General features: G+C 39.6%; 1 protein-coding gene across 1 annotated transcript; it reads left to right on the forward strand.

The window, feature by feature from the left end:
- The first annotated feature begins 15,433 nt into the window (after positions 1 to 15,433).
- Positions 15,434 to 16,675, forward strand: LOC145978798 (uncharacterized). The gene has a single exon (XM_083111615.1). The coding sequence runs from the start codon at positions 15,434 to 15,436 to the stop codon at positions 16,673 to 16,675; it is 1,242 nt and encodes a 413-aa protein (XP_082967741.1).
- The last annotated feature ends 11,219 nt before the right edge of the window (positions 16,676 to 27,894 follow it).

The following is a 27,894-nucleotide window of genomic DNA, read 5'->3' on the forward strand; positions in this document are numbered from 1 at the left end:
TGGTTAAACCGTTTATTGACAATCGTGAACTTTTCGTTTAATAGATAATATTTGGTTTTATACGACGGGAGAACATTGGCTGAATTTCCTTTCTTGCTCTTTTGAGATTATATATATATATATAATCTCAAAAGAGCAAGAAAGGAAATTCAGCCAATGTTCTCCCGTCGAATAAAACCAAATATTATCTATTAAACGAAAAGTTTAATAGATATGTGTGTATATATATATATATATATATACAGGGTGTTTCTAAAGGTCGTTTACAACGCTTGGGAGGTGATTCCTCACACGAAAACAAGCAAAAAGTCTAAGTTCCATTTTTACGACTGAGGCTTCGTTTCCGAGATAGGAGCCTCGCAAAAGGTGACAAAGTGATCGTCACACCTAACTGGGACGAATACTATAACAGATAGAGAGGCGGTTCCAAGGGAATCATAAAGGAATCGTATGTGCTCAGTCCGGAAGTCACTATGAAAAGTTCACTGCACGCATGCGCAATGGAGTCCTCAAAGGAATTGGGGATTTCCAGCAAGAACAATACATGGAAAGGGTATGTAACGCAGCAAGAAGGACCGTGACAATGAGAAATGCGTTAAAGACAACACATCCCGACCTCAAACATCAAAACATGAGCACCGAACACAAAATCCGAAAAGTTGAGCACGGTTGCATACCCCAGTTACACGCGAGGAATGAACGAATCATGTCATGTGGCATACGAGAGACACATTACTCCACCAGGAGGAGGGAAAGAAAAACACATTATCAGGTGATTGCGACAACGTGTATTTTTACACGCGACAACTACGTAATATCCCCCCCACACACACACAACAAACAACAAATGCTACAATGTCTTATGCACAGACAGTGCGTGTCACTGTACACCAACTGATGTCATTTTCACCACACAAAGGGGGTGGGGAGCAATACCAAAAGTTTTCGCACGCGATCATTGTGACGTAAAAGAGACCAGTTTTGGAAGCGCTGCACAGGCAAGTCTGGCTCTCGTAGTCTACGTTTGACCTTCATGACTGCTGTTCCCGCGAGAGGAGCTCGAAGGGTTGGTTCTCTCCGGCAGTCGTTCCAGTCGTGTTGCAGGTGCTGGGATATGATCAGCAGTTCGCTCTAGGTTGTCATACGCATTGAAGAGTACTAGTATGTTGTATTGAAAGAAGTTGACGTGGTGGAGTGGACAAGTCAAGTATCGCAACAATTGGTCTGTGGTGTTCGTACGGTGATACGGCCAATTTGTGCAGTATGCCAGTGTTAAACAAAAACAATACTTTGCAGTTCCAGCTCCCTATTACACAGATGGCTGCGTATACGACCCAGCAGCTAGCAGACATGCATCTCATGTATGGGGAGGCACGTGGTAATAGCCGCGAGGCAAGGCGTCTTTATGGAGAACGCTTTCCACATAGACCTTTACCGTCTCACACCTTCTTTCAGGTAGTGGACAATCGACTGCGTGAAACAGGGTCAGTGTTACCACCGCGGCAAGAAGTTGGAAGACCCCGAAGTGTACTCACACATCAGTTTGCAGAAGATGTGTTAACAGCGGTCGCAGAACATCCTGGAACTAGTACGCGCGTGCTCGCTCGGGCACGAAACACGTCTCATGTGAATGTTTGGCGAGTGTTGTCAGAGGAAGGAATGCACCCTTTTCAACTGCAGAAAGTACAAGAACTGTTACCTCGTGACTTTCGCCCTCGTATGGAGTTTTGCCAATGGTTGTTGCATCATCTGGACACAAACCCTCACTTCGGGGCAAACGTATTGTGGACAGATGAAGCCATTTTCACCAGGATTGATGTCTTCAATAGTAGAAACAGTCATGTATGGGACTTTGACAACCCACATGCACTTTTTGTGGCCCATCACCAGCACAGGTTTTCAGTGAATGTGTTGTGCGGGATAGTACATGATCATTTAATTGGACCATACATTCTCCCTGTTCGCCTGAATGGTCGCACGTATCATGCATTTCTTAGTGAGGTTCTGCCTGAACTGTTGGAGACCGTACCTTTGGCACTGCGGCAAGAAATGTGGTACCAACACGATGGTGCACCAGCTCATATCGATTGTAATGTACGACATTTCCTGCATGACGTGTTTCGCAATAGGTTCATTGGTAGGGATGAGCCTGTGCCTTGGCCACCGAGGTCGCCAGATCTCAACCCTCTCGATTTTTCCTTCTGGGGAGAAATGAAAACCCTCGTATACGACACACCTGTCACATCAGCTGAGGACCTCGTTGTCGCATCAACGTCGCCGCCGCGACGGTAGCAGATACATCTGGCTTGTTTGCTCGTACTCGACAATCCTTGAAATGTCGCTGTCATCTCTGCGTAGAAGTGAATGGCAGACATTTTGAAAACCGTCTGTGATTATTGCCCTCGGCAAATCTCAGTGAGAACACTCTTGGTATTGCTCCCCACCCCCTTTGTGTGGTGAAAGTGACATCTTCAGTTGGTGTACAGTGACACGGACTGTCTGTGCGTAAGATATTGTAGCATTTGTTGTTTGTTGTGTGTGTGTGGGGGGGATATTACGTAGTTGTCGCGTGTAAAAATACACGTTGTCGCAATCACCTGATAATGTGTTTTTCTTTCCCTCCTCCTGGTGGAGTAATGTGTCTCTCGTATGCCACATGACATGATTCGTTCATTCCTCGCGTGTAACTGGGGTATGCAACCGTGCTCAACTTTTCGGATTTTGTGTTCGGTGCTCATGTTTTGATGTTTGAGGTCGGGATGTGTTGTCTTTAACGCATTTCTCATTGTCACGGTCCTTCTTGCTGCGTTACATACCCTTTCCATGTATTGTTCTTGCTGGAAATCCCCAATTCCTTTGAGGACTCCATTGCGCATGCGTGCAGTGAACTTTTCATAGTGACTTCCGGACTGAACACATACGATTCCTTTATGATTCCCTTGGAACCGCCTCTCTATCTGTTATAGTATTCGTCCAAGTCAGGTGTGACGTTCACTTTGTCACCTTTTGCGAGGCTCCTATCTCGGAAACGAAGCCTCAGTCGTAAAAATGGAACTTAGACTTTTTGCTTGTTTTCGTGTGAGGAATCACCTCCCAAGCGTTGTAAACGACCTTTAGAAACACCCTGTATATACACTTACATACATACATATATATATATATATATATATATAGATATATATATATATATATATATATATACACACACTTCTATAGTAGCAATCGCGTTCGGGAAAGGTTAAATAATGACTTGGTATTCAAAGGCAGATAAGCTTGGTAGCCTAGCTTGTTCGCGTTCATGAGTCACGCTTCAAAAGTCCGCTTCTTATCGCAAAACATTGTGCGTCGATGCACAGCGTCTACACCCAGCAAATTACAAGTGACCAAAGTCCAATTTTAAAGAAAATCTGAAGAATAATAGATTTCATCAGAGGCAGCTAGGTGCGCACTAGCTCAACATGCAATAAGTAATGATTCCTGGCAAACAAAAATGCTTATTGAAAGAGTACTCGGATAGTAAGTAATATGTGCTTTATCGTGTAACATGTAAGATACTTATTGGGATTACCGCGTAGTAGGGCAACCGATCCATGAAAAACAAAATAAAATTGAATGGTTGGTTTAATATAGATAAATATTTTTTTTATTAATTTTTCCTCATTCCCTTGTTTTTCTTATTTTAATAATAACAATAACGCATGGCTCGACAGCTCTCGAAGGGCCTTGGCCTATCTCCCGACTGCCAGTCTCCCTCCCACAATCCTTCCTAGTGATCTTCAACCAGATGGAGTGACGTGGGGTCGGCACGTCGAACCCTCAACCATTATGGGTTATTCACCTGATGTTTACATTTTCGTTCCTGTTCGTCACGGGCGGGACCCTACTTCTTGTTTTGAAAGAGTAACATGGATTATAAAGATGTAAGGGTAATATCTTGCAGAAAAGACGACAATCATTGCGTGGCTGTTGGTTGCAATATGAGGTCCAGAACGAATAATTTTTCTCAAGTATCTGTGAATCTTTTTTAGACAGACCAGATACGAAAACTCAGTGGATTCAGACAGAAATGCAAAAAGACTGAGAACCACGACATGAGAAAGTAGGCCCTAGACACGTCACTTCATCGCCGTTAAATAAGCCCGATTAAATATTTAAGTGTTTTTAAATTATAATTTTCTAACGCACATATGTTGGCATAACAAATTTAAAAGATGTAAATTTTTACAACCATGCATGTTATTATCTGTGGAAGAAAGAACAATTAAGAGAGCTGTGTTCTAGTAGATACACAATGTCGAAACATTATCCATTCTGATATAATCAGAGTACATTTCAGTTGTTTTTTTTTTTTTGTTTTAAGTACACATTATGCACAGTAAGGCTATTCGGGACTCAACCTAGAGTTTAAGCCACATTTTGCCTCCACCAGATATCCTGGGACACCTTGATTACACGGCAGTGACGTTACAGCTACGCCATCGGGAAGCTTCGAAGTATTTGAATGTTTTTAAATAATGTAAGCTTTATTTAAACCTGCCGAATCCTCCAACTTCCTGCATATTCGTATCATGTGTGGAATTGCCTGTTTTTTTCGTTTTCGTGGAATTAAAAATCAACTGGCATAGCTATATAGGTTAATGATTAATTAGAATGATAATTATAAAGAATGAGAAGTGGCCAAACATAAATTAGAACCAACTTAAAATACACGTATATGTAAAAATTGATATGTGGTTTTATTAATGAGAAATAAAATGTTCACTTTATAACTATTAGGCTAAGTAGAATATCTTTGTTTTTCATCGGTATGTTTAATCTTCCTTTTACCTTTAAGAATTTATTATTATTTACTTCTTTTTTAATATAAAAAATCTGTAGCTTTATTTATAAGCGAATGAACTTTCTTGTTTAATGTATATACCAACGAAACCATTGGGTTCGATGCCCGGTGGAGGCACATAGTTGTTCAGATTCCACTTTAAACTGCAGATTCAGTCCCGATTAGCCTTACTGTGCACAAAGTGAACTTTTTAAAAACATCAACTCAAAAAAAAAAAAATCATTGGTAGAGGATCAACATTGTCTCATTTAAAATTTCTATTGTTCCATAAATCTTCATCCAATGGCTCCGGGAACTGGTCAATATCTTCGAAGTATCTTTAATTCTCTGTCACTTAAAAATTTCAAGTGATCCATTTTGTATCCGCTCCTTTTTAACAAATTAAGCTCGAAGACAATCTGTATTCCACTAGCTTATATTGAAAACTTGGTCAAACCGGAAGTTCTTTTATCGCCTTCGATAATCGAATTGTCTGATCTACTATTTTTTGTTTACCCAGGAACATCCCCCATAGGAGATTTACGAGACCTAGTTACGCTACTCACTCGTAGCTCCCCAATTTCCTCACGATGGTGGGTTGCCACCGGTCCTATATACAGGCCGAGAAACCAGAGACTAAACCCAGGCGAGAACACATGCCGTCCCGCAGTCTGAATCCAAAGCAGAGCGCCTTAGACCGCACGATCACGGAGGAGGACTTTTCTTATTTTATTTTTGGCTAATCGCGTGGATGAGGATGAATAATGAATAGAAAAATAAAAAGAAGGTCACGCACAAAGAACAGGACGGGTCTTCAACCTCTTAGGTGACGAGTTCAACCCCTAAATATGAGGATTTCAACCATAGACCTCATTTTTAAAAAAAAAATATAAACAAAATTACTATTTACACTAAACTTCCTATCAAGGCCAAAATAGTTTGTAACTGTGAAACTACCCCCTGAATGCAAGTTGACAACATTTTTTTCTTCATGTGAGTAAGAATTCAATGTGTGGCACACAGATATACTTCTTGCAAAAACAAATAACTGTGCCCTGTCCCAGCATCTCTGGAGCAAAGCCGCGCATAGCGGAAGAGAAAGGGAAAGAGGGGATGGGGGATCGAGTGGACAGAGCGAGGCAGTACACGCTGCTGGGGAGGCTGGTAACTGCAGTGGCTTTTCTCCCTCCACGCAATTCCGTTCCTCACATGTGTTCATCGCTGCTCAGATTCTTGTTTTGTTCACCTGCTTCAGAGATAAGTGGGACAGAGTGTAGTTCGCATACATGTAGCAACTAAGGCAACTTATCTCAGAATGAAAATTCCACAGTTTTCAAACGTTTGTTTCAGCAATGATAACTGGACGCGGATCACACATAATCCCTTGCCAAAATCAAGACACACTAATATTACACCTTTTTCCACTCGAGTTCAATGCAAAGATACCTTCATAAATATCTACTGAAAAGTTTCCATCGTGTGCAATTCTCCATTAAATGTTTTCTACCAGTCGTATTACCTTCGTTTTCTTTGTTAGAAACAAGTATTCTTTGCACATGACATGTAGGAGGGGGGTTGGATCTGCATTTCACATTGGTCAGCTCCTTCTACCTGTGTTCAGGAGCGAAAGCTTGTGGGGTAGTGATTATTGTTAAGGATTGATAATTTGATGGTCGAAGGTTCAAACCCCTCCGGTGGCAGAAACTTTTCGTACGTTTTAGACATATCCCATTGCGTTCATTGTCCTCGCCGTATGAAACGGAATGATTCAGTTTGGAATTAACGATGGTCTTAGGGGAAATGTTAAATAACAAAATCTCAATTTCAACGAACCGAGAAGAGGAGAAAATTTGGATAATTCTTATAAATATGAAAATTACATTCATGTTTTTAGTGTTATAATCGCAGGTAAAATCAAAGATCTTACGTGGAAGATTTTATCTTACTCTGAACTCGGCCAAAAGGAATTTCTCACCGATCTAATACATTCTCCAATACATTATAAAATGTTAATGAATGTTTCATGTCGATAATGTTATCAGTGCATCAGTTCTTGACGCCGAGACTATTTTCTCCTCTCGTCTCCAGTTCCTTCTGTTCTTAACTTCTCCTTCTCCTTCTTCTCTCCCGTACTTCTCCTCTATTTTTATCTCATACCGCCTTCCCTAATTTTCTCGCCACTTGTCTCCATCCCACTCTTCTCCACTCCTCTTATATCCTCTCCTGTGTTATATTTCCGACTCCACGGCACTGTTCTCCTCATCTTTTCGTTCTTCTCTCTTTCTCTCTTTTACTCAACTCTCCACTCCCCTCTTCTCGTCTCCTTCTCTCCTCTCCAAATTCTTTTCCTCCTCTTCCATCACCTCGCTTTCCTTCCTCTCTTCTCTCCTCTCTGCTCCATCTTCCTCATCTCTCCTCGCATCTGTTTCCTTTCTCCTTATTACTTCTCCTATCCACTTCCTCTGTCCTCTATTTTCTTCCCTTCTTTACTTTTCCTCTAATCCTATTGCTTTCTCTTTTCTCCTCTCCTTTGTTTCCTTTCGTTTCCTCTCTCCACTTTTCCTTTGTGTAGACTCATCAACAATGAAATACTAGTAAAATCGACGTTGTTTCTTTCTGAGAGTATTGCAACAAATGTAATACTGATTTTTTTCTAGTTTTATGCAATAATATTTGGATATCTTTCTTTCACGTATTTTATAAATACCTAATGTGCATGTGGCAACCCTGAAATTTAGCCTAACTCTACACGCAACCCACTAACGCCTTGTGTAAATTGGGTTGCCTAGTTTAAAATGTCGTTGTCCTAAAACTTTTGAGAGACATTGTACAAAACGAATTTATTAAGAAAAATAGAAAGCACTGAATGGAGAGTCCACACGCACAGACTTGCTTGCGCAGTCCTTTGAGGTTTTCGTACACATTTATGCTCTTGGTTGACAATTTCCGCATGTGCGCAGTTCTAAACATTGCACAGTCTTCTGGTCCACGCTATGTCTTGCATGCATAGTTCTGAACTGCGCAAGTAAAACGTACTTTAAGACGTAGCGTGTGAACCGTATTTCTCAACGATTTTCTTATGCCTACCACATGCTTTTTACGACGCCTCTCGTATCCCTTTGTAAAGGTCATTTGTTAACGAGCCTCATCCTTTGAAATTGCGGTTTAATAGGACAGGTACTTGAGTTCAAGAGGCAACTTTTAATCCATTCTTTCTGTCATAATATCAGATATTTAAAACAATTTACGTGTCAAATGGTAATTACCTATGTTAATATTTTTCTTACCGTAATTAAGTGAAATGAATGTTCTGAGAGTCTCTTTGAGCTCCAGTAACGCTGTGTACAGATGGCATGCAAAATGAAGGTAAAACTATCACCTGTGCATTGCGCACTGCTATTAAGGCAAAGATCTTGGCCATATTCGAGGTGATGTCATTAGTAGCACTGCTTTTGACTGTCGCTTAAGTGTTGCCCCAGGCACAAAGGGCAGGTGGGGGGCTAGGGTGGGCTCTTGCCTCCCCTGAAATATCTTGGAAAAGTTCATGTAATTCGAATGGTGAAATTGTAGCGATATTTTGTTACAAATAATACTGCTTTCCGGGATTTATAGTTCGTCAGTTATAGCAATTAACTGCTATGTCAAAAAATATTGAGAGAATGTTTTCACGAGAGACATTAGAATGATGTTGGCTGTCAAAGCTACGGATGTGCGGGAACGAAAATATTGATCGGGACAGGATTGGGAAGGTAATATTAATAATCCTGAAATTCAGGACTGCGAAGAAGGAAAATTTTCAGGACGACAATATTTCAAAATTTCCCCATGTGATGAAAATCTCGATTTTACGCACTATATCCCCTTCAAGTCATTGCTTTTGCAATTCTGGAATAAAAACTGTTAATTTGAAGTAATTTCAAGCAGTTATAGTGAAGATAATAGCAAGAAGTAACCTCTTTAAATATGATCCTTTGGAATTTCTGGGAAGTTCAGAATTATGAAAAGTCGAGAAATCATTTCTCGAAGTCTGGATCTGACCTCGACAATTCACACCGTGTCATTTTGAATTATTACTTGTTTTTATACGGTACCTTTCGACAAGTAAAACATGGACCATAGCGTACCATGAAGGACAGCCAGTGGTGTAAATAGCACCCCCGCAACCAGTGGCGTCGCTAGGCCATCTGTTTTGGGGCGGCTGCAACCAGATACATGACTTACTACTATTGTAAATATTTTTAATGTTTGAAAATAGCAAAGTGATTAATAAGACAATAATATATAACAAGCATAAGGAATTAAAACTAACATAGACTTACTGCATTATTTTTTATGAAAACAGATGGATATTCTTGTCCTGTTTTTCTAATGCTGGTTGACTATGTCTTTATGTATCGGCTGTATTCTGCGGTTCGGATTTCTTGCAAAATTATCAATAACACAATTCATGACACTCTTCCTTTTCTATGGCCAGTATTGTAAGTGAGGAAAGTCTGTCTTGGCCCATACTATTACGCAAAAATGTCTTGATTCTCTTCAAACAGCTAAAACTCCTCTCACACGATGCCCATGTCACAGGAATTGTCACTGCAATTTTCAACATTCTGCATAAGTTCGGAAACATGTCTTTTGGAATGTAAAGATAAAAAGTAAAGTGTTCCCCTGTGCATAGCACCACGCCATGAAGGCGTATAGGGGGTGTGGGGGTAACGCCCCACACTTCCTTGATCCGGTCGTGAGTGGGGGTGATGTGATCAGCATCACGCCCCTGACCGCCTTTACCCCCCAGGGTTTCCCCCAGGTACCCATGTTATTCGACGCTGGGTAGGCGCCGGGAATGGCGTTCATTAAATGTACTATGGATGTGATGGTGTATGTCAAGTTCTTTAGGTAAATTTTTGCAACCATGATTTCAGCGATCGGCACTTGTAATTGAAAATAGTCACAAAAACAACTCAAGAATTGAGGGTTCAAAAACAAGTCAAAATTTGTTGTAAGTAAAATAGGTGACATATGCTGAATTCCAACCAGAACACTGGAAGTTGCTCTATCTTTGAAATTACTTTCCAGCTCATTTATCATTGAATCAATGATAGTGTAAAAAAGTCCGCAGAATGCTGGTTTATCGGTATCAGTTTTGTGCCCCAGGGTTTCATTTACAACGTGGTATTTCAGGGATGATGGTAGTGTGTGAACACGTTTGTGAACTTTTGAATAATATTCAACACTTGTTTCATTGAGAGTTACCTTCTGTTTCGCAAATGACTCTACCTCTTTGTATACAGAGTTAAAATATTCTTCATTTTGCATACCGCGTAAAGTGTCAAGCACTGCATTAACACCTGCAATTGCCTCCGCAATATCAAGGCTTGGTGACTGCAACTTGTTATTGAGAATTTCTGTTATGGACAGAAGCTCAATGAAAATAAACAGAGACGTCATGGTTGAGAATTTTCTCAGAAATTCATCAAGGCCTAATGCTGTACATTTATCTGCTGAATCTGATGGTTTAGTCAGATATTTCAAAAGAGCATCATAAGGTTTTCTCACCGCAAGTAGAGACCTTATTTGGCAAGACCATTTAGTGCAACTTAGATTTTTTAGTTCTGGACGAACATTTAACTCTGTCTGTATTTCTACAAACCGTGTATGAGCTATTCCGGACGTAGAAAAGTAGGTATATATTGAGGATATCAAAATATTTCCAACTTCAGAAGTATCTGTCCAAATGTTAACTAGAACCAAATTTAACCTGTGAGCATAGCAATGAACATATAATGCAAAGGGATGTTCTTCCCTAAATAGCCGTTGAACACCACTATTTTGGCCACTCATGACGGCAGCACCATCATACCCCTGACCAACACATATTGTATTTTTTATATCATATTCAGACAGCTTTTCACAAAGTCTTGCCTTTAGTCCCATTGCACTTAAATCTTTAACATTCAAGAAACACAAAAACCTCTCATTAAGTTTGTTATAAATAAATAGCGAAGACACACGCTCATTTGTTCAACCTTACCTATGTTCATTGCAGGGACGTCGTTAGGGGGGGCAAGGGGGGGCACTGGCCCCCCGAAACATTCAAGTGGCCCCGGCAAACTGTTCTACATTTGCTGAAAATTTTACTTTCATGACAAATATTGTAAAATAGTTTTCAGTAATTTTATCTTTCAGTTAGAAACACTGTTCTTAATTTGAGTGGCACGAACCCAAAACCACATTTCTTTCTAGTTTTCCTGGTTATAGCTATAGTGGATGTCAGTGTAGAAACCTAGAACTTCGTTGTTTCTCGAAATTTTGAGGGAGCGGTCTTTCCACCCCTTGCAGGCGCAGGTCAACAACAGGCAGGGTTGGGTGTTGAATGTTGGCGTTACGTCCAAACAATGTTTTGAGCTTGAGTAGTTTGTGACCAGATTGCAGAATTACCGCTTGTACAGCGGTAAACCACATATATACAAACAGTTACAACTGGTCCCGAATCAGAGCGCAATACAAGCTAAATAAGTATAATGGTGACAGTATGCCTCATGTCTCCGGGTAAGTAGTATTATTCGCACCAAATATCTATTCTACTATTGAAACAGTCTAAAACACGCAACGTGTTAAAAGTCATTATCTTCACAAACTGTACGATTTCTCGAGTCGCATATTTTTCTCGATATCGTGAAGACCGATTTTGAGAATCCTTCTTAACAACGATGCCTCCGCGATTGCGCAGTGATAGAGTTGTTGTTGCCTTGTAATCGAGAGGTCCCGGGTTCGATACATGGGTGGAGGTACCCAGTGGTCCGGATCTTACTTTAAACTGTAGGTCCAGTCCCGATTAGCCTTACTGTGCATAAAGTTGACTTAAAAACCTCAACTCAAATCCTTAACAAACTTTTCGAAGAATCGAAAATTTAAACAAGAACAAGTAAATACATTTTTGTAATTTTGAAGTAAATTATTATTATTATTGTTATTATTTTGGGTATTTTTGGTTCGTATGAATCTGCCTCACACATTAAGCTTATTTTGTTGAGTCAAGTACAATAACAAACCCTTGCAATAAGTCACTGGAAAGACATGTGAGGTTGCACATATATTTAAGCATCTATAAATATATAATAACCCGTGGTTCGACAGCCCTGCAAGGTCCTTGGTCTATCTCCCGACTGCCAGTCCCTCCCACAATCATACCTAAAATTTTAGAGGTGTGGAGATCTTTTACCAGTAATGGGGTGACGTAGGGTCAGCTCGTCGAACACCCAACCGTTATAGGGGATATCCGTAAAAAATAATTATATTCTTGTGGTAAGGAGTCGTTGTCATTTAACAAACTTTATTGATTTATTCCATCATCATTATTTAAAATGTAGTGCCATACTGAACTTACCAACTTAACAAAGGCACATTGACTGCTAAATGAGGCATTTTCCTTGTGTTGCAGAGTAGGTTCAGTTTTTGGAGTATTGCAATGTTTTACACAGTCCGTTCGAAGAATTTTGAAAATATTGATGTTTTGTCAAAGGGACCACCCCCAAAAAAATTTCTGTGAATGTTTTACAGGTTTAATCGTATTTAAGAAGGTAATTTTTCCGGTGCAACTTTCCTCCGTACAACATGTCTTTTGCCACTCAAGCTGAAGAGCCGATTCATAGGTGTAACGACCTTGGCAAAAGAAACTCTGATTGGCACCATGTTGACAAAAGACTCAAGAAGTCACGCAACCGACAGAACTTGAAGCGCTCGAATCCTACGGTGACATACACTTTGGTTGAACACAAACGGATGCATTGGTAGGAAATGCAGTGATTTTATGGGCCGTCCCTTTCTGGGAAGTCGGGGACCTTTTGAAAACACACTTTCCCTTCATGCACACCAGGGGGGCCTAAGCCAGGTGCCAGGCATAGACAAACTACTAGGGGTGCCAGGTCACCCTCTTCCCACAAAATCTTCCCTTCATCTGGCTCTGGTTATCGGCCGCGCCGAAACGCACTGCAGGTAGCTAGGACTTTCTGGGTTAATTACTTTATGGTTCAGCATGGACATAGTGTATAGGAACGTGTTCTTGTTTTCATTATTTGGTTTTGATGATGTGGGTTGGATTGCTTCTGTTCTCAAGAGATGGCGTGTGTGGTCCGTGTGTCAGCTGTTTGCGTGGGCGCCAAGCAAAGAAAAACTGTTAGTGAGAGAGAAGCAACATGGCGCGAATCGCGATAACCACAGCTGGACATTACTAAGCACATACGTCGTCTAAAGTGATTAGAATTGCCTTTCAGTGATACTTCATGGTAGTTAGTGCATTACAGGTAGAAAATAGATGTCTCAAAAGAATCAGCGTGTGCATTTGTGATTGTGTTTTCTTACAAGAATCAACGCAACTCCAACATTTTTATGGTCCTCCAAGCCTTGGATGTCTTACCTCTACCTGACTGTGAACTGTAAACTTTGTGGTGAACGGTGTGTTCTAGTTTTGCATTGACATAGCGTGGTCCAGTTGTGTGGATTCGTGTCTCAAGAACTGAACGTTTCGTGCGGGTGGCAGTAGAGACATTCCGGAATCTCGATACTAAATTTATTGCGTAGCAAGCATATTCAGAAGGCGGGGAAGGAAATCTGCTGATTCTTCGTGCGAGCAGTGCAGCAGTGTTTCCAACCGGTGAGACGATTGTGTGTCCAACATCGGCAGTGCTGAAGTTTGCAGGTAATCAGGCTCATTTTGGTACCATTTCCTTTTCCTTTCTTTACATTACATTACGTTCATTAATTGCATTATTGTGAAACCTTATCAGTTATCCTTTCACCGTGACAGAGGCAGAGATTAAACGTTTAAAAGTTGTGCGAGGAAACTACAAAGGGCAATTGACCCGTATGAAAGCATTCGTCGATGCATTTGACATTAATATACAGAGTGTTCAGGAAATTAAATTGAGATTAAGTCACTTGACAGAGATGTGGGACAAATTCAATGACGTTCAAACCAGTTTGGAACTTCAATCGGAAGCAACCGAAGAGGAAGTTCACAGAATAGAATTTGAAGAAAAGTACTACAGCATTAGGTCTCAAATGGAGACAATAGTGATGCGGCATGATCAAATGAATCAGCCCAGTGTTAGTACTAGTTCTGTTACGTCAGTTCAGTCTCAACTTAGACTTCCAAAGATTTCCATACCCTCTTTTGATGGAAATTATGAAAACTGGCTTCCATTCAAGGACAATTTTAAAGTGTTGGTCCATGATAACAATACATTACCAGCAATACAAAAATTTCATTATTTGCGGTCCTCTTTAAAGGGACAAGCCAGTAAGCTCATTTCAAACTTGCAAGTCAGTGAGACAAATTATACAGTAGCATGGAACTTGCTCACTGAAAGATATGATAATAGCAGGCTTATTGCATCACATTGCGTTAGTGAACTATTACACATAAAGTCGGTGCGTAAAGAAGATGCAAATGAATTGAGACAGTTTGTAAATACAGCAACATCAAATCTGAATGCTTTAAAGGCTCTTAAACTTGAGGTGCCTTTGGATGAAGTCATTTTATCACAACATTTTGTATCTCATTTGGATCACAATACTCGTAAGGAATTTGAATTATCACAAGAGCATGATTACTTTCCTACCTTATCAGAAGTATTTGCATTTGTAGAGCGCAGGTGTCAAGCTTTAGAAAACATGAAACCGACACATAGTGACACCAATGCTAAGCAGTTTCAATCACATGATAAACAAGGGAAATTCATGAAATAAAGCAACACGTATTTAGCAACATCCACTAACATTCAGTGCATGTACTGTTCCGCAAATCATACTTTGTACCAATGTGAGACTTTCTTACTGGCAAGTTATAAACAGAAACAAGAATTTGTGAAGAAGAAAGGTCTTTGTTTTAATTGTTTATCTTCAAAACATTCAGTGAAATTTTGTAAATCTGGAAATTGTAAAATTTGTAATTTGAAACATAATACCCTCTTGCACAGGGATACACCTGAAAGACCAAGATCGGCGAGTGTCAGTAACAATACAAGCAATAGACAACTATTGAATTCCAGGGTGTCTCCTCAAGAAAGCAACAATGTGGCAAGAGATGAAGCACCTCAATCTTCATATTGTACAGTCAAAGAAAGACACACTTCACAAGTTTTATTGTCAACTGCCTTAGTGAAGGTAAAGGGCAACAATGGACAATTTCATTATTGCAGAGTTCTCTTAGACAGTGGGAGTCAGTCTAATTTTGTAACCACATCATTAGTGCAAAAACTACGACTGACGAAAGAAAACTATGTTGTTCCAGTTCAGGGAATAAACAATTCGTGTCTTGAAACTAAACATTGTGTAGATGTTGTAATCCAGTCTAGAACGTCTAATTATACAACAACAGTGAAGTGTCTTGTGTTACCAAAAATCACAGACGACTTGCCTACACAGGTAATCGATTGCAGTACTTGGAATCTTCCAAAGGATATTCAGTTTGCTAATCCTTCATTTCACCAGCCAGGCAACATAGATTTGTTGATTGGATCTGAACTATTTTTCTTGCTACTACTTTTAGATAGAAGAACAAGAATAGGAAATTATCCTGTACTTCAAGATACAGAGTTAGGATACATTTTAGCAGGAGCTATGCCTCAACAATGTGAAGCACCTACAACAGTTACTTCATGTTTTGTACGTACTGAAGATAGCCTTCAATTACAATTACAGAGGTTTTTTGAGTTAGAGGAAGTATTCACAAAGACCAAGAGCAAAGAAGAAATGGATTGTGAAAGGCATTTTCAAGAAACAACCATCAGGCAGAAGGATGGTAGATTTATGGTTAGGCTACCATTCAAACCAAATCATACTGAATTAGGGAAATCGTTTCAACAAGCAGACAAAAGATTTCATCAGTTGAAAAGAAGATTAACAACACAGCCAACACTCAGGCAGAACTATTGTGAATTCATGGACAATTATGAATCATTAGGCCACATGAAGCAAATTAAAACTACTGATGAAGAGAACAAGGAGTCATATTACCTACCGCATCATGCTATTATTAGAGAAAGTACTACAACACCTGTGAGAGTTGTATTTGATGGATCATCGAAAACAGACAGTGGACTATCCCTTAATGATGTTCTAATGACAGGGCCTACAGTCCAAGAAGATCTATACTCTATTGTACTCAGGTTCAGAACGCACAAGATAGTTTTTACAGCAGATATAGCCCAGATGTTTCGCAACATTAGAGTCCGTCCTTATGACACTAAATATCAAAGAATATTGTGGAGAAAATCACCAAACGAAGAAATACAAACTTATGAATTATTAACTGTAACTTATGGCTTAACCTTATCGCCGTACCAAGCTGTTGCAGCATTACAAATGCTTGCAAGACAGGAAAACGAAAACTTTCCCAATGCATCCAGCATATTATTAAGGGATTTTTATTGTGACAATGTAGCATCAGGAGGTGATAACATTGAAACTATGCTCAACTTACAGTCTGAACTGAATGAACTCTTGAAACGAGGTGGATTTATTTTACGCAAATGGTGCTCCAATTGTGAGGAATTGGTGCAAGCAGTACCAGAAGAACACAGAGAAGTTCATTTACCATTTCAGTTCAATAATGAAGCAGAAATAAACACATTAGGCCTCATCTGGCAACCATCAACAGACAAATTTTTAATTTCGTGCAAAGTAGCGAAAGATGGAGACTTTTGTTCACCATTAACGAACATAACCAAACGACAAGTTGTGTCAATTGTTAGCTCCATATTTGATCCACTGGGACTTATCAATCCAACTGTCATTTTATACAAGATGTTTTTGCAGAAACTTTGGTGTTGTAAATTGGAGTGGGATGAACAATTAGATTGAGATTTAAGAAACCAATGGACGAATTTGTATCAACAACTACCAGATATAGTTCACATCCAAATAGAGAGATTTGTACTGACAACAGAAAAGACAAATGACATTCAGACACATGGATTCTGCGATGCAGCAGAAGGAGCTTATGGTTGTTGCATTTATATTAGATCAAGAGATGAGTTAGGAAGAATCAATGTTAAATTACTGTGCGCAAAGTCAAGAGTAGCGCCAATAAAAAAAGTTACTTTGCCATGACTAGAATTGTGCGGTGCTCTTCTATTAGCTAAACTAGTTAAGAAAACAACACCAATTTTGAGAATTCCAATTGACAGTACATATTTTTGGACAGATTCAAAAATCGTACTTGGGTGACTAGCAGCGTCCCCCACTCGATAGAAAACCTTCGTAGGTAACCGTGTTGCACAGATCCAGGAACTTTCTGTTATTAACCAATGGCATCATGTCACATCTAAGTGTAATCCAGCAGATTTGATAACAAGGGGAGTAGAACCAAGAGCCCTCAAGGATTCGGAAATTTGGTGGAATGGACCTACGTGGTTAAAAGAAGATACTTGGCCATTACATGTTATGGAAAATAGCGAACTTGAAGAATGCATAACAGAACAAATGTTTAATGTTTAATGTTCAATGTTTAGCAAGATACATGGAACAGAAGCAGATTTCATGCGGAGATTTTCCACATTACAGAGATTGCTTCGTGTAGTAGCAACATGCTACAGATTCATTTACAATGTTAAGAATCCTGTTTCGAAGAGAACAGGAAACTTTTCTTATGTTGAATTACTTGCAGTACTGATGAAATGTATCTTAATTGTGCAACGCATTTCATTTCCACAAGAAATTCATGACTTAGAAGAAGGACAACAAGTATCAAAAAATAGTCCTATCAAGGATCTTCATCCATTTATTGATGACAGACAGCTGTTACGAGTTGGTGGAAGACTCGAAAATTCAGAATTGCCATATGAGAGCAAATATCAATTAATTTTGCCTACCAAACATCATCTGACGCAACTCATAATTGAATCAGAACATCGTCGTTTATTACATGCAGGGCCTCAATTGTTGATAAGCTCTTTAAGACAGGAATACTGGATTCCACATATCAGACAAACAGTAAGATCTGTCTTGCATAAATGCTTAATATGTTTTAAGTTGCAAGCCAAGGCGTCACATCAACTCATGCGACAATTACCAAGCCCAAGAGTCACACCATCACGTCCATTTTTAAATACAGCAGTAGATTATGCTGGTCCTTGCATCATAAGAACAAACAGAAGAAGCTGAATCACTACCAAGGGATATGTAGCTATATTTGTGTGCATGGCTACTAAAGCAGTGCATATTGAAGCAGTTATTTCCTAAACGTCAGACGCATTTATCGCTGCTCTACGCAGATTTGTTTCTAGAAGAGGAAAATGTCAAAACATATAAAGTGACAACGGGACTAATTTTGTTGGAGCTAATAAAGAACTGAGAGAACTCAGTCAACTCTTCAAAGCAGAACAGCTAAAAGGTGGACTTGAAGATTTTGCAATAAAATATGGAATCAACTGGCACTTCATTCCAGCTAACGCGCCCCACTTTGCAGGATTATGCGAAGCCGCTGTAAAGTCTATGAAATATCACTTTAAGAGGATAGTGGGAAATGCTACTTTGACATACGAAGAGCTTGCAACATTGTTAACGCAAATTGAAGCATGCCTCAATTCCCGACCCCTGACCTCAATATCTGATAATACCAGTGACACCTTTTACTTAACACCTGGTCACTTTCTTATAGGGTCACCTCTCATGTCCATACCTGAGCCTGATTTAACTAACTTGCCCCAAAACAGTCTTTCTAGATGGCAACACATTCAGCAATTACAACAACATTTTTGGAAAAGATGGTCGAAGGATTATCTCCACGAACTACAACAGCGTCGTAAATGGACGGCTTCAACAGAAAATCTTCAACCAGGCATGGTGGTTCTGGTCAAAGAAGACAACGCACTCAACTTACATGGAAAATAGCAGTAGTGGAAGAGACGTTTCCTGGTAAAGACGGTGTAGTGCGTGTGGCAAAAATTAGAACAATAACTGGTTTTACTAAAAGACCAGTGAACAAATTGATTCCCTTACCTAATGACAATTGAATTAGCAAATCTGTTGATTGGAATTTATCCAATCAAGAGGGGGGAATATGTATAGGAATGTGTTCTTGTTTTCATTATTTGGTTTTGATGACGTGGGTTGGATTGCTTTTGTTCTCAAGAGATGGCGTGTGTGGTCCGTGTGTCAGCTGTTTGCGTGAGCGCCAAGCAAAGAAAAACGGTTAGTGAGAGAGAAGCAACATGGCGCGAATCGCGATAACCACAGCTGGACATTACTAAGCACATACGTCGTCTAAAGTGATTAGAATTGCCTTTCAGTGATACTTCATGGTAGTTAGTGCATTACAGGTAGAAAATAGATGTCTCAAAAGAATCAGCGTGTGCATTTGTGATTGTGTTTTCTTACAAGAATCAACGCAACTCCAACACATAGGCTTTTCAAATTGCAAGAGACAAAATTCTACTGTGTGTCCTTTTTCTGCCGGGAGATGAATGACAAAGATGTCGCGGTTCCTTCAGGTTCCCACACTCAACCCTTGTGCTCATAACCTGCAATGAAGGGTAAGGCCATAATAAGCCTTTGTAATGTACCAACTTTATATCCTCCCCTGGTAACTTTCCACTAATTTTCAAGAAACATCTGCTTCTTTTTGCCCTACTGTGTTGATTGGTCGACAATTGATGACTGTCAGCTAGTTCGAAGAACAGTTTGATCCAAGAAGTGGTTTCATAGTTAGCTTCTGTAAACGTGAGATTCCGGTAGGATCACGGAGTGCTTGAGATCTCATTTTCATGCATTGCGAGTGAAATTTCGATTGATTTGGTTCATTTTACTTTGTTTTTCTGCCACATTTGGCTAATTGCGAAGATGGATATGAGTGATGATATGATTAAATTGATCAATGGACACATCAAACACCCATGCTCAGTCCGGAATTATCACCCCTCTCAAATACTAGCTACTGTTTTTGCGTACATAATGATGCTAAATGTATTGGCAACCCAAGTTATGAGCACCCTTTATTGAAAATGCGGCTATGGGAGAGTTTAATTTCATGAAAAATATTAAAAAAATATTAATGAAATATCTTGGTAAATTTTCCGTTGATCACGAGGAGCGATTTTATTGGGAATTGATAATTGAATATTCGATTACCTGACAAAATCACTAATAACAGAAATACCGATCTACAATATTCAATATTATTCAAGATTTGCAAAATATTTAGTAATAAATTTCTCCCTCGCTCCGGTGCTAATAGTGAACAAGAATATTTATAATTCTTGCATATATCTAGCAAGCGACTACCCGGGCGCAAAACCGGAGCATTCTCCTTGATTTAGAGCCAAATCCTAAGCGGGGGTTTATTTTATAAGTCCACTTTATGCACAGAAAAGCAAATAGAGACAACTTACAGTTCAAGGAGAGGTCCGAACCACTATGTGCCTCCACCGGTTACGTGGTTATTGGTTTTTAAAAAGAGTTGGATTCATTGTTGACAAGAATTAATTCATGCTACTCCTGAATATCTTAATTAGTATATTGCAAAATCATCTAGCAATTTAAGCTTAGGTATTATTATTGTTTTCATGTCATTCTGCAGGTATTAGGTACCATCTTCTTTAACAGCATTAGAGCATTTTTTAAAAAATAAGGCTATTTTCTCGTAAATAAAACCGTAAAGTATAACATGGTTGTGATTCATATTGAAGGAAGGTGGAAAGTAGGAGGATAATAGTAGAAAGAAGGTGGCGCCAAAAATATAATTATATATTTTACCAATAACACAAAGTAGCCGGTCCAACGACCACATACAGAAAATCAGTTGTAATCCTCTAGCAGTTGTTTAATTCTAATGACCGATTGACCAAACCAATAAAATCAAGCAAAATCAAGAGAATAATAAATATTAAAGAAAATTATAGTACTCACTCAGTCCACACTGCCCTGCTTAGAACTTCAGAATTTTTCTTTCTCTTCCGATTTATCTGTCTTAAAACTGCAGTTCCTGCGCGCTTTGGTAACTTCCCTCCAATTATTCAACAACGTTAAATATTACGTCTCTGCTTTCTCTATATATAGCTTCCTCTTCCATCATGCCTACTTTGCAAAGAAACAGGAACGAGATTTTGACAGTGTAACAACTTTGCCAGACAACGTAAACAGCTGACTGATCCACATTCTCCGTGCGCAGGTGCAAATTCGACTACAGCTCTGCAAGGACACTTTATTTAGGCTTCACTAATAAGGGAAGACAATGCAAGACATTGTGAAAAGTACGCGTTTCGCTTTCAGTTGTCCCCCTGCCATGTTCGGTTCCCGTGTGGGCTAAGATACTAAAGAAATCCCATTTTCTCAAAAAAAAAAAAAAAATCCCAAGATTTACGATGATGAGTGAGTGGGTTACCTCTACTCCGCTACAAGATCACGAATGGAACGGGATTGCAACACTGCACTTGGAACACAACGCTAGGATTGCAAGTTTAGCCCATAATACTGCGAAATAGAAGAGCGAATCGAATCCATTCTCATTTCTTACATGTTGCAAACTGTGGCGACTTGTGCGAAACGAATGTATCTCAGCGGCAGGCGTTGGTACAACAAAGCTGATGGGGCGTTGAAACATTTGATGTTTTGAAGGAGATATTGTTCAGTGAATAAATATAATAAAAATTATTTGCGTTATATTTATTTATTTATTTTTTTATTTATTTATTGAAATTTCCAGTACAGCAGAAGCCATTTTAAACCGGAAAGAAACAACAGTAAAACAGTACACTAGTGTTAAAATGAACACACGAAACAAGATAAAATAAAATAAAATAAAATAAACAAAATATAAATATAAGCATAAACAAGTCGAGACAGTTCCAAGGTAAACAGATGTGTTTCACAAAAGCATTTCTTACATACAATTTTTTCTATGTTGGTGATACAAGATGGATATGAACTGAATATATCGGTTTGGTTTGAGATTACATTGAACTGATTTGGTAGCCTATGAAATAGTGAACGTTGAATGAGTGACAGTCTTGGAGTTGCAGTGTGGAAAGTTTCCTTGCTCCGCGTTTTGTGTCTAGGCACTCTGAGGGAGAGTTCGTGGAGTGGGATGCTACATCTTAGGTTTCCATTAATTATCTTATGTAGTAATTTCATATCTTCAACGTATCTACGTGATTCTGGAGTATGTATGTTTAAGTTTATAAGCAGATATCTCTTAGGTAGCTGTATCAGGGCCGGCACTCTATATCGAACGATGAAGAGGAAAAAACTGAGAACATTGTCGATCTTGGAGGTATGAGAAGGGGCAGCCATGTTCCAGATGGGTGAACAGTATTCTAGAATGGGGGACACAAAAGTTTTGAAGTAAATGGAAAGTGCTTTGGGGTTATGGATTTCGGTGAATCTGTAAAGTAAGCCTAGCATACGCATTGCCTTTTCTGTGATGGTTGATATGTGATTATGGAATGTTAGTTTAGAATCTATGAGGATACCTAGATCTCGGTGTTGTGCTTCTTTTGTTAGAGTGATGTCGGTTAGTGTATAATTACCTTCAAGAAAGTTTTGCTTCAATGAAATTGTTAAGTAAGAGCATTTCGAAGGGTTTGTGGTCAGTTTCCATCGCTTGCACCATTCAGAGAATCTATTTATGTCATTTTGGAGAAGTTGCATGTCTGATGGCTGTTTTATTTCTCTCATAATCTTTCAATCATCAGCGAACATTAGAATTGTGCTTGAGATGGGGGAATTAAAGAGGTCTGTGAGATCATCCACATATAATACAAATAACAGAGGGCGAAGATCGCTTCCTTGCGGCACACCAGATATAACAGGAAGCCAGCTAGAATTAGTTCCAGGAAGTATAACACGTTGCTGTCTATTTCTTAGATAGTCTTTCACTAATTTTAACGTGTTTCCAGTGATGTTAAATCTGTTAAATAATTTATGCAGTAAATAATGGTGATCCACTGCATCAAAAGCTTTGGACAGATCAAAGTACACAACATCCTACTGATTACGATTAGTAATTGCTTTTATGGCATAGGATTGCATAGAAGACAGATTGGTAAGGCATGAAGAATTTGGAAGATAGCCGTGTTGTGCTGGGTTAATGTAAGGGGATGTGAATTTCAGAAGTCTATTTTTTAGAATCTTTTCACAGACAATAGCAAGTGTGGAAAGGAGAGAAATGGGCCTGTAACATGTAGTATCGTTTGCATTGCCAGATTTGAAAATAGGAATGATGTTTGCTTTCTTCCATTGAGTGGGAAAGCAGCCTTCAGAGAAGCACCTATTGTATAACATTGCAAGAGGAGTAGCTAGCGAGTGAGCTGTTTTTTTTTTAAGGAAAATAGTAGGAATATTGTCTGGTCCAGATGCTCGGTGAGAAGAAAAGGAGGTAAGGAAGTGCAAGACTTCACCTGGTTCTTTAACGACGGTAGAAAGAGAGTGAGAACAGATAGATTTGATAGGCGGGAGATCCAAAACATAATTTGAAACAAAATTATTTTGAAGTGTTTGATTAAATAGTTCAGCTCTATCATTACCAACAGCTGAAATGCCATTGTGTGTTGCTTCCAAAGGGATGCGTTTGGTTTGTATCCGTGAATTTATCAATGTCCAGAATCTATTCGGATTAGTAAGGAGTTCATTTGTGACTGTGTTTACATATTCTGTGTATTTCTGTTTCATAAGGTCTTTACTATGCTTACGAAAAGCTTTGAAAGTGTTGTGTGTGTGTGGGGATTGGGGAAACTTTTCCACAGCTGCCATGCTCTCTTTTTGTTGTGCAACAGATGCTGCAACTCCTTATCGAACCACGGGGGAAACTTTTTACTTTTCATTGTTTTATGTGGCACATAGTCCTGAATTAGGGCAAGAATAACGTCTGTAAACAGTTCGACAGCCTCGGTCACGGACCCTTCGGAAAGCAGGTTCCAGTTGAAAAGGTCAATGGCTCGACGGACGGCGTCCCATGGCGTTTTCTTCCACAGCGGAATCCCTCGGGGGTGCAGAAGGGGAGCCTCCCGCTTTCACCGGGATTTTGAAGGTAGCGCACAGCGACTCGTGGTCCGACTGAAGCAGATTCAAAGAGGGCGTGACGTCACTGGTTTCAAACGAGGACAATATGAAGTCAAGGTTTTTATCTTTTCTCGTATTGTACATGTTGTGTTGAAGAAGACCCAGTCCATGAATAAAATTGTCTATGAACCAGTCTTCGTCTCCAGTGGTTGGTATGCCATCTACAGCATTATTCCACTTTATGTGCATATTAAAATCACCACACAAAATAACTTCGTGGCTGGACAGAGCTGCCAAAGTGGAATCATAGCAACACTCTAAGAGTTCTTTGGGACTCCGCCTATCAGGCCGATAGAAAGAACCTATAAGTATCTTTTTTACGGTGGTTTGTACTTACTTCTATCCAGAGTAATTCGCAGTCTCGTTGTAAATCCAATCGTATCTTGCTGTGCCACTTCTTGTACACACACACCATAACACCACCACCACTACGCATTTCACGATCTTTACGGTAAACATCGAACTGCTCATAGAGGGGAATTTCAACACACGAGATATCAGAATTGAGCCAAGACTCACTAAAGCACACACAGTCGTATTCGGAGAACTCAGTCGTCATTAATTCACAGTCCAAAAACTTATTCTTTATACTCTGCACGTTTTGATAATATAGGTGAAAGGCAGTATCACTTGTTGTTATCCCCGTAGATGTCACTGGTCCAGGCTGAAGTTCGACGTCTCCGTGCAGCAACAGCAGGAGGAAGAGGTGCTGGAGCACGCACTTCCTGGCGGAGGTCCCGGGCGAGGCTTTCTTCGAAGCGTCCTTGCACGCGCTCGCCCCTCGAAGAGAACAAAGCGTTGGAAAAGCACTCAGAGTTTTCAAGTATCTGTCATAGAACTGATCTCCAAACATATTTCCATCGTTTACTGCAATTTCACAAGGTGGAAAACTCTTTTTCACTACGCAAATTCGCACTAGTACTAGCGCAAAACAGATAAAGAACGGAGCTACAAATTTCGCACAACCTGCACTGGGCGCCATCTTGTATTTGAATTTTAGTGTGCACGTTTGAATGTGCGAATAGGCAGAACAGCTACTGCTTGCAATGACTTACCAGTGATTAACACTGGCCACATGGCACGAATGGAAGAAGATAGACAAGTTTCTTCTTGGGAGACCTGATGGTAAGATACCTGTAGGAATGCCAAGACGAAGGCGGATGGATAACGTTGAGATAGACCTAAAAAAAATCGGTAAGGTTGGAAAAGATTGGATTGATCTTGACCAGGATAGGGACAAATGGAAGGCTTATGTTGCTGCAGCTATAAACTCTGATATAAGAAGGCTAGAGAGTTAGCTGGTTAGTTAGTGACTTACACAAGGAAATGCCCATTTGACCATTCAACCAATCCGTTTTATTACTTTGACCACATTTGAGTTTGGTATAGAATTAGGCAACCTTATTGGTGCCTTCGTAAATGCTCTTTTGTTGCTCTGGAAGCGAGGCTTATGATTTGCTCCGTTATAATAGAGACCTTCCGATCACAAAATTAAATGCTGATTTCGTTTCCTGGGTAACATTAGACCTAAGAATAATTATTGAAAGTATAAAGTATTTGAGATGTGAAAGCAATTAGTAGAAGCATTAAATATTGCGTTTTAAAAACATAGATAAAAAAATACTGTATCCTTCCACTTTATAGGAATTCCGTATTTTAAAAAAATATGGTTAACATTATTACGTGAATATGCTATGTTATTTAACTTATATATTATTCACTTCCGTATATTTACAGCATGTTGTTTCCTTAACAACATGATAAAAAAAAATGTTTATTTCGAACCTTCTTGATTCAGTAATTCATTGTTACACATTGCTGTCTCTTCGATACAGGGAAACAAGTACCTCATGGCGCATGGTATCAATATATGGACATACCACAGGCAGTATTTGTATGAATTTTGAGAATGCCTACAGGTCACGTGTTAGTAAATGAACACTTAGGACGTCTTCAAGTTGTGCCCTCAAATTCCTGCCAACGTTGAGAAGCTTTAAAGTCAATCAAGCATTTCATATTTTTAATGCCATTTACGGCAATATCATCGTGGTACTTTATGCAAAAATTTACAACGAGTAAAAATCCCTTTTCCGATATCCATATCAACACTAATTTCTAAACCTTAAACTTCGATTATGTGTATCTTGCATAGTTTTGCCCAGAAACATAACTTCACAATGTAAATATGTTCATAACCCCCAGAATAAACGATACCAAAATAACACACAAAATCTCCCTATTCTTGGGAACAGAATTCTGAAAAAAAGCTACAATGGAGAATATATTTACTTGAGCATAGTGAATAGCAAGATCAAAGACAACAAAACTACTACTCGACAACTTTGGCTAGAAATCGCTGAAAGGTGGTGTGAGCCAATAAAAGAAGAAGCAGAAGAAAAGAAAGGGGGTCATCCTGAACAGAAGCTCTCGTGAAGGACACACCTGCCTCCACGGGGCACTCCAAACGTACTAGTGTACAGTGGTGAAAAAAAGTTCTTCCCCATAAGAATTTAATGGCAGTAAATAATGCAGGAAAGGTAGGCAACACACATTGTTCCTTTAGCTGATCGGGTGATTCTGTCTGTCTGAAGAGCAGCTCTTCTTTCATGCAATAGGCAACAGACACAGGAAATGTAGGAAAGTCACATGACTTGTCAGGTGAAATGTTGTTCATCAGAATATCGCCTGTTCTCAAGCAAAGTCGCAGAACCGACAAGAGCTACACGTTACATGTCCGAAAATGATTCGCCTAAAAGCAATGAACGAAATGCTAAAATAATTATTCCCTTACTTACAAAGGCTATTATACTAAATGTGCCGCGGGAGCTCGGTCGTTAGGGCGGTTGATTACCATGCGAGATATCTGAGTTCGATCCCCTGCTGGGGAGAATTGGAATTTTGTCCACTTGTTCAAGTGGCTCCGGCGCCCACCCATCGTCGTATAAAGTGGGTACATGTAGGAAACTCAAGGGCGGGGTTAAAGGCGGTCAGGGGCGTTATCCCCACCAACGGCCGTAACAAGAAAGTGTGGGGCCTTAACTCCATAACCCCTACACGCCTTCATGACTTGGTGCAAAGCACAAGGTAGAACTTTCCATTTTCATTTACTATACGTCAGATTTGGTCGGAACAGAACTTTCTAATCTCTACGTGGACTTTCTTCCAATTTTCGTAGGGATGTAAATAGGTTCCAGTTTTTCTAGACACAATTCATCATGCTATATATAGTTATAAAAACCACGGCCGATATCCTGTGTGTGTGGGGGAGGGTATAATTCAAACATGTGAGGTGATTCTTTCCCACTACTCTATTCTCCGATTCTTCGTATCCGAAATAACTCTCAATTCTACACACTGAAAATGTATCACTTCCTACATATTAGCATGCAAATATCTAGTAGGAAAGTAATGTGTAGTCACATAGTGGTTTGGATCCCACTTTAAACTGTATATGCATTCCCGATTAGTCTTACTTTGCATAAAGTGGTCTTAAGACATCAAATCAACCAACCAACACAACCCCGTTGTTGTCCAGATTATCAAATCCACAACCTTCGTCGCGAATAACATAAGCAGGAAGACAATGTGAAATTACCGAACAGAAACAGAACGTAAAACCTACAACGGATAGATTGGATTAAGTCGACGATACAGCACGCGTTCTGAAATGAAGAAGAATACGAAAGTTGAAGGACCTCGATACACACACACTTATCCTACCCTCAATGCTAAACTATGCCTCTTGCAGAGAAGACTATACGTAGGCCTTCAAGGCCACGACGAGGAAGCGTTCTACATGCAATGACGGGACCAAAACATACGTTTAGTTTGATATGAAAGCTGTGTTCCTCCTTATTTCGTACGTCATTGATAACAGGAAGACGGGCCTCGTCTGCTTACCATCGTTTCATAGAGCACACGCCTGTTTGCCATCCTTTGGTTCAGTGACCTTTGCTCGTGGTTAGCAAATGTGAATAACTCACCAGATACCTGTTGCCTGTGAACTTATACAAGAATAGATATTT

The sequence above is a fragment of the Lepisma saccharinum genome, chromosome 25 (assembly GCF_977018435.1).
Source record: "Lepisma saccharinum chromosome 25, izLepSacc3.1, whole genome shotgun sequence".
NCBI classification, from domain to species: domain Eukaryota; kingdom Metazoa; phylum Arthropoda; class Insecta; order Zygentoma; family Lepismatidae; genus Lepisma; species Lepisma saccharinum.